Source organism: Quercus lobata, chromosome 8 (genome assembly GCF_001633185.2).
Source record: "Quercus lobata isolate SW786 chromosome 8, ValleyOak3.0 Primary Assembly, whole genome shotgun sequence".
NCBI classification, from domain to species: domain Eukaryota; kingdom Viridiplantae; phylum Streptophyta; class Magnoliopsida; order Fagales; family Fagaceae; genus Quercus; species Quercus lobata.
This window is the reverse complement of record NC_044911.1, coordinates 51880149-51887921: the sequence shown is the minus strand read 5'-3', so window position 1 is coordinate 51887921 and position 7773 is coordinate 51880149. Positions and strand designations below refer to the sequence as shown.

Below are 7773 nucleotides of genomic sequence, written 5' to 3'. Positions count from 1 at the left end.
TCCTATCAGATCCTCAAGAGGTTGAAGGGAAAAGAAACCTAAACACATTAGGTATAGAATTCTACAAGCGGCTAGGGTTTTGGGAGAGAAAAACCCTAACGACAAGAGAAACTGGATGAAAAGTTAGAAAAAAGAAGTTTATGGTGGCTATAGAATTTGAATTTGAATATAGGTTTGTAAATTGTAAGAGTAGTACACTAATAGAATTTGAAATCTACAATAACTTTAAAAATTACTTGGCTTACTATAATTTTTTGATAAACTTGTTTAAGAGGGTAATTAAGGAAATTTTATTTTTATTTTTTTAAGAAATAAGGTAGTTAATGATGTTTTCATATATGAATTTGTTTAATTAGGTCAAACAATTTGAGAAGGAAGAGTAAGATTTAGTTCCCCTAATCCAATCTTTGCAATGATCGAACGAACCTGTGCAGAACAGAACAAAACAAAACAGAACAGTCCATTTCAATGATAATAAATATAAAAGAATAAATATGTTTTTGCTTTTCCAGCCAACCCATTCGCCGCACGAAAATATAATCCGTGTGTTCTGTAAAAGATTGATGCAAACCCCATCGACAACAATCACCAAAAACAAAAACATTTCGAAAAGTGGTCCCTTCGAATACAAATACAAAAATATAATACTGAAATTATAGTAGACCCCTGACCCCACTACCACTCTCTCTCCACGTGGGCTCCTACTCCGTCCATTATCACAAACACCAAGAATATATATATATATATATATATATAAAATTTACAGTGCGAAACACCCGATTAATACCATATACCACAATCTCAAAAAACATTTAAAAAAAAAGAGCTGGCAAAGGCATTAATATGAACCACCCAAAATGACACACACCGTGACACTGCTGCTAAAATGCGCAGCTAAGCTTAAATCCAAAAATAAATAACAAAACTACTAACAGAATAATAATAACTCAAAAAATTAAAATTTAAAAAAAAAAAAAAAGCAACAGTTTTAAAAAGACCTATGAAATTACTACTCAGGACAGGATAAGCGAGGAAATAACAGTGGCACAGCCCGTGAGAACTACTGCCATCACTGCAGAACCCTTCACGTTATGCGCTCCGCTTGCCGTCGTCTTACTGCTCTCAGACTCCGCCGTCGGAGAGTCAGCCGGAGAATTCGTAGGAGTCTCTGCTGGAGGTGCAGGCGGCGAAGCTTTCGCCGGAGACGGCGCCTTAGACGCCGGACTTGGAGCCAAAACAGGCGCTGGACTTGGAGTCGTCACCGGCCCCGGAGCCGGCGCAGGCGAGGGAGACTTCCCGAACAGCTCTTCCGGAAGAAGCACATTGTCGACGGTGAAGATAGCCAAAGGCGTGGCGTCGAGCACCGTGTCGGCGATTCTCGACGAGTCCACTCCGGTGTGAAGCGTGACCTCGTCTCCGGCCGTCGTGACTTTCAGATCGTACTTTCCGGCACCGTTAGTCGCCAAAGTGTCGATCGGATCCTTTGTGGTTTTCAAAGTTCCCTTGGGAGTGTAGCCAGCGCGTGCATGATAGAGTAAGAGCGAGATTCTGTCAGCGTTGGAGAGCTTGTTTAGATCAGGTACTCCAGCAGCTTTAAACGCCTCGTCGTTCGGTGCAAAAAGGGTCAAACCCTTATCAGCCGTTGACTGAAAAGTTTTAATCACGCCGTTAGAGGTAATCAACGACGCGAAGGTCTTGCACCCAGCCTTCTCAAGCGCGGCCGTTATGTTAACGTCGGAGGCCGTCGGAGCCGGAGCCGTCAAAAGTCCCGGCGCGATGATCGGCGCGCTGATCTCGATCACCGAAATGTTGTAAGGGATTTGCTTGACCGCTTTGGTGTAGCTGGAGTCGAGTTTCGAGCCGGGAACCGCCGAGCCGAAGCCGACTTTGCCACCCTGGAGGTCGGTGATATTGACAAAGCCTAGATTTCCAGGGGCATTTCCGGTAGTTTGGTAAAGAGTGGTGCTGAGAGTCGAGCCCTTTGGGATTTGGTGGAGCTTGGTCGGGTCGTAGTAGTCGAGGATGACGTGGAGGCTGAGCGCGTTTTTAATGACGGAGATGGGGTGTTTGGCTGTGAGGGCGGACAAGGCGCCGTTGTTCAGGACAAGGACAGTGATTGTTTGGCGACTGTTGATCTCGTCGTTGAGTTTCGTTTGGGTGAGGTATTTGTTGAAGTCTGAGTACTCTGGGAAGCCTGAGAGAATGTCGGTGATGTTGTGGGCTGAGATGGATGTGGCTAGCACTACTGTTGTGAGTGTGAGAATGAAGAGGATTTTGTGTCCCATGTTGGAAAGTTTTAGAGCTTGGAAAGAGAGTGAGACTGTGAAGTGGGAATTAAAGAGAGTTAAAAAGAGATAGAGAGAGATGGGTTAACTAGAGTTAAGGGGTTCGGTTAACCATGGTTGTTGTTTAGGGGGTTTAACTAGGGTTAAAGGGTTTTGGGGGTCCACGTGAGGAGGCAGAAGGGGCTTGGTTCACAGCTGGAAATGAAAAGGCGTTTGTGTAGGCATTTGTTCTTTGCTAAATGGTAATAGCTACAAAACTCTTTTGAGTGGAATTACAGATGTGGTGGGTCTTTTTGTCTTTTGCCTTTTTGCTTAGGACGTTTGAGATAATAGAACAAAATGATTTATGGGTGGGTGTTATTATGAATAAGATGGTTCTGTGAGTAACGGTTCTAAACAAAAGTTGGTGGCTTTGGGTTCTTTTGCTAATCAGGGGAAACGGTCGGGTTAGTTTTTTTTTCCCCGTCTAACGGTTGTAAACAAACCCAATGAAAAGGTTGGGGGAACCTTGAGTTGAGTTAGTGGTCATTAGTTTAGACTGTAGCGGTCAATGCAGGCAGTATATAAATTTGGTCACAACTTACATAAGTGGTATCTAACTGTATAGACCTATTCTAACTCTAGCTACTGTAACTACTCACCATGTGATTAAAACTTAGGGTACAATGCTCTATAGCAAAAGTTCAGCATAATAGTTTTGTATTGAGAAAATAATTGGGAAAACTGAATTTATTATAAAATGCTTATAAATCAGTATGACAATGAATTGGATTGGTTTCAAAACAGTAACGTAATAAATAAATTTTGAATTATATATTTATTTTGGGTATAAAAGTTTCCACCATAATTTGTAAGACTTGTAGTGCAATTTGCTGTAATTAATCAATTGTAACATCACTCAAATTGTTACACAACATGACAGTGATTATTCATTAATTGACATGATGATGATATGTTATGAGTCTAACTTATCTTTTTTTTTTTTTTTTTTTAGAGGAAGTCTAACTTATCTTGATTAGTATAAAAAACGATAGGGATGTGTTTTATTGATTCAAATAAATTAATTTGTAGGAGGAATTTTTGAAAAGAGTTTGTGGTAAGATCAGTTAGGAACTTAGGAGTTAGGATATTATAATGAGAAATGATATGTCTACAACATTTTTACAACAAATCTTAAGTGACAGGTTGTTACTGGTTGTTATTGTTAGGGTAAAAAAGTAATCTTAGTGTTGGTTTCAAATTTGAACCAATAACAACTGTAAGGACGCGTTTCGTGGCGGACCGTAACAGTGTCGGGTTCGCACGTGAAAAGGCCCCTAACAATATCATTTGTAGAGCGTGGGTTTGGAAGGCTAGGCCTTGGTTGATAGGCGGTGGGTTTTTCACGGTGTTCGTACCAGTTTAAGTTTTCCTACACCCCTGGAGTCTTTCTCCTGGAGGTGGGCTGGGAGGCTCAGGTTTCTGGCCATTTTTCCCAACCCCCCTTTTTAGGTTACTTATTTTTCCTTTTATATTTGCCTGCGTTCATTGTCCTTCGTCCACGTATTGGATCAACCTTTCCTAGATTGATACTTGTCCCATCAGCCCATATTCAAAGTCGTTGGGGGTGGTTGTAAAAGCCAAAGAATGCGGCTTTGTCAGGTTCAGAGCATTGAATGGCAGTAAGGGCAGCTTTCTCTGGATATTTTAGATCTTTTTTCCGAGTTTCAGTTTTATACCATTTTTACCCTTCTTTACGAGGGGGAACTTTGGGTCTGCCGAGGACTGAACTACCCTCGGCGGTACCCAAAGTCTATTTCGTTGAACTTGGGCCATAATCCTCCTCGGCTTGGCCCATAAATCATTTACACCCTACAACAACTAACCACCTGTGATTTGTTGTAAAAATGTTGTAAAAACATACGCATACAAAGGATTAGATACAAATTGTTAGTAAATCTAACTTTGAAGTTTGAATTCCTTTGCAATAATCCCTTTATTAATTTTGAAAGCCATGATTCTCTTAATCAACCAATAAATTTTTTTTGCATGTTATATAATAATCTTGGAATTTATTGGGCTAGATGGTTCCACTTGTTCTTGGTCATTCCACAATCAAAACCTTTCATTTTGAATTTATTGGTCTATACGGTCATTCCACAATCAAAACCTTTCAATAAATATAAATACGGAATAAACATGTTTTCCTTCTATGTATAATGTAATACATATGATTTTTTTATCAGATATGAAATACATATGAGTAAGTTACCCTTTCATTCTTTATAAGATTATTATTCCTTCCTCCATTTTAAAACTTATAAGGTTGAGCAACTTGGGAAGATGAGATAATACTGGTGTAATAATGTTTTGGGCCTACCCTACTTTACTCTTCTCTACCCTCACTCCCTCCCCCTTAATCCAAACGAATAATATAACTAAACATTTGTAATATGATTTTATTGATATAATTTTGGATTCACTGTTTTTTTTTTTGGGGGGGGGGATGTTTATGCAACTATATATAGAGGTTAATCTACAACAAATTGCAATAATTGAAATTCAAAATCAGGTGAAGAGAGTAGATTTGAATTTGCAATTTGCAATTTCTCTCTTGTGTGATTATTGTCTATACTCTATTGCTATTGATGAGATGGTAACAATTGGAGTGATTTCCAGTGTATTGATAATTAACGTGGTTATTAGTTTATTACCACTGTATTGACAACTGTCCCAAATGATAATTATGATGTGATTAACATTTAAGTTACATTCAACGTTCGGAACATGGTTATGTTGCGATGAACTGTAATTTGCTTTCAACTTTTAAAAAGAAGAAAGCGCTACAAAAAAAAAAAAAAAAAACGACAGGCCCGAATTAAAGAAGAAAAAAGCATTAATGGACTGGCAATTAAGCATCTTGTGTGCCGCAATCTGAAGCAAGAATATGCCTTTATCTCTCATTGGTGATTGTCAAAATATATCTTTCAAACATTTTGATTTATTAGTGAAAATGAGAATGGGGTAGCTTGCTCCAATCCTTGTCAATTTTATGATATTAAAAACTTGGCAAAAATGCAAAACTGACATTCTAACTTTCATTCTTTTTCATTTCAGTCCTTTAACTTTCACTTTTATCAATTCAGTCCTCTAATTTTCAATTTTTGTCAATGCAAGATTCCGTTAAGGCTGTCGTTAACTTTCAATTTTTTTTAATAAATTTCTGAAATAAAAGAAAAAAAGAAAAATTTGTAAAAAAAATTTAAAGGGAACGACTCAATTTTCAGAAGGGGAACACATTTAAGACGAGGAATCAAAACCATTGCTGCTCCGATTTTAGATTGCCGGTCGAAAAACTTGCCGGCGCAGAATTCACCACAAACATAAACAACCTAAGCCTAGCAGGCTTAGTCGAACCGTGAAGCAGTCGATCATACTCCAACATCATGTGCTCGAGATCCTCATCATTCGTCACAGAAATCAAAGCGTCGAGATCTTCGCCAGGGAGTTGGTACTTGAAGCAAAGATCAACGTCGTTGCAAATCGAAGAAAGCTTAGACTTGATAGCGTTGAACTTGATGCTGCGATTGACGGCTAGGATTTTGGTTTCGCCGCTGACATAAGCGAGCTGGTTATTGTAAGGCCTAGGTTGAATCTTACCATTTGCACATGAATTTGACTTTGTAGTTGGAATAAACACGTTTTTGAATTTTTTTTAGCATCTTTATTACTTTTGCTGTTGGGGAGGTGGGTTCATCAAATTTTAGATCCCACCAGATTGTAGCAACAGAGAGATTGAAAGCTTTTAGGATCACGTGGTGATGCCATTCACTTGCAATATGTTGTGATTTCTCGGTTTTGGTTTCAGGTAAGGGGAACAACCTTAAATGTTTTTTTTTTTTTACAAAATTTTTTCTTTTAATTCCAAAAAAAAAAAAAAAAAAAAAAAAGAAAACTGAAAGTTAATGGCAGCCTTAACAGAATCCTGCATTGACAAAAATTGAAAATTAGATGACTGAATTAACAAAACTGAAAGTTAAAGGATTGAAATGAAAAAAATGAAAGTTAGAGGGTCAGTTTTGCATTTTTGCCTAAAAACTTTGTAGCTCAAATTGACAACTTTTAGTATTTCTAACGAAAACGTCTTAAATTTTCATTTTAATTCTCCTCTCTCATTGGTGGGTCTCAAAATATATGTTTCAAACATTGTTGGATTAGTGAAAATGAGAGGAGGGTAGCTTTCTCTAATCATTCTCATAATTTTACCCAAACTATTTTAAATGAAAAAACAAATTTCATGGTCATATCCTAAAGAACCAAGTTTCTCTCTAAACTAATTTGAAGAGAAACCCTACAAACTCATCATATATATTTATATTGAATGTGAATTTTGAAAATCTAACCGTTAGATTGCATGTTTTTATTACATCCTTAATACTTACAAAATTTTAAGAAAATCAAAGATCAATTGTTATGTCATCAAATAAATGTTATAATTTCAAGTTTTTGTAATCTAAAGTTATATATAAAAAATAAGTTAATTGATCAAATAGTAAATAATATCTGATTTGAACGAAATTTGATATGCATGTTAAGAACATAAAATTCAACGGTTAGATTTTCAAAATTCACACCCAAAAAAGAAATATATGAGAAGTTTTAAGAGTTTCTCTTCAAACTAGTTTGAAGAGAAAATTGGTTCTATCCTAAATTTGTTTAGACCGGAAAGGTTAATAAATTTGTTAAATATTGGAACTTTTACTATTTTAAAAGCTTATGAATGGATTAAATAAGAAAAAAAAACATATTTTTTCTTAAATTAACTTGAAACCAAAATAATAACCCCAATTACCACTTCCACATAATTGTGAGATGAACTACTGGATTTATTCTTTATTAAAAATTTCTTTTCTTTTCTTTTATCTTTTCTGTGGGGACAATTTTTGCTTCAAAGGCCAAGGGCTAGACCATGTTGAAACCTTAGGTAATTTTTGTTGTCCCACATTGGAAAGAAAACCTCCCTCTTTGCACCTTATAAGGCATGAACCAATGGTAATAGAGTACCACTAGTATGGTTTCTAGCCCTTGGCCTTTGAAGCAAAAATTGTCCCCACAATAAAAAGAACCATACTAGTGGTACTCTATTACCATTGGTTCATGCCTTATAAGGTGCAAAGAGGGAGGTTTTCTTTCCAATGTGGGACAACAAAAATTGCCTAAGGTTCCAACATGGTCTAGCCCTTGGCCTTTGAAGCAAAAATTGTCCCCACATTTTCAATTGAGATTCAAAACGGCAAATTGCATTCCAAGCTATAAGTTCATTAAGGGTGCATTTGGATACTAATTGTAGTGACCCAAAAGGGGGTCTTGCAGTCCATGGAATCTCACATCACCTAGGGAAGCACATGGGGATGTGCTTATAAGGAGTGACCTTCCTTAAATGTCACTCCCTTAAATGTGTAGAAGCCTTTTCCCCCATTACTGTGTGCTTTGAGGGAGAACAAAACCG

At 37.2% G+C, this 7773-nt stretch overlaps 1 protein-coding gene across 1 annotated transcript; it reads right to left on the bottom strand.

Moving 5' to 3' along the window:
- Window positions 1-766: 766 nt before the first annotated feature.
- Window positions 767-2327, bottom strand: LOC115957981 (fasciclin-like arabinogalactan protein 10). Its single transcript, XM_031076340.1, has one exon. The coding sequence runs from the start codon at window positions 2283-2285 to the stop codon at window positions 1014-1016; it is 1272 nt and encodes a 423-aa protein (XP_030932200.1). The 5' UTR covers window positions 2286-2327; the 3' UTR covers window positions 767-1013.
- Window positions 2328-7773: the final 5446 nt, after the last annotated feature.

Excerpts from the sequence above, each read along its gene's own strand:
- LOC115957981 (XM_031076340.1), bottom strand. The coding sequence starts at position 2,285 with ATGGGACACAAAATCCTCTTCATTCTCACACTCACAACAGTAGTGCTA.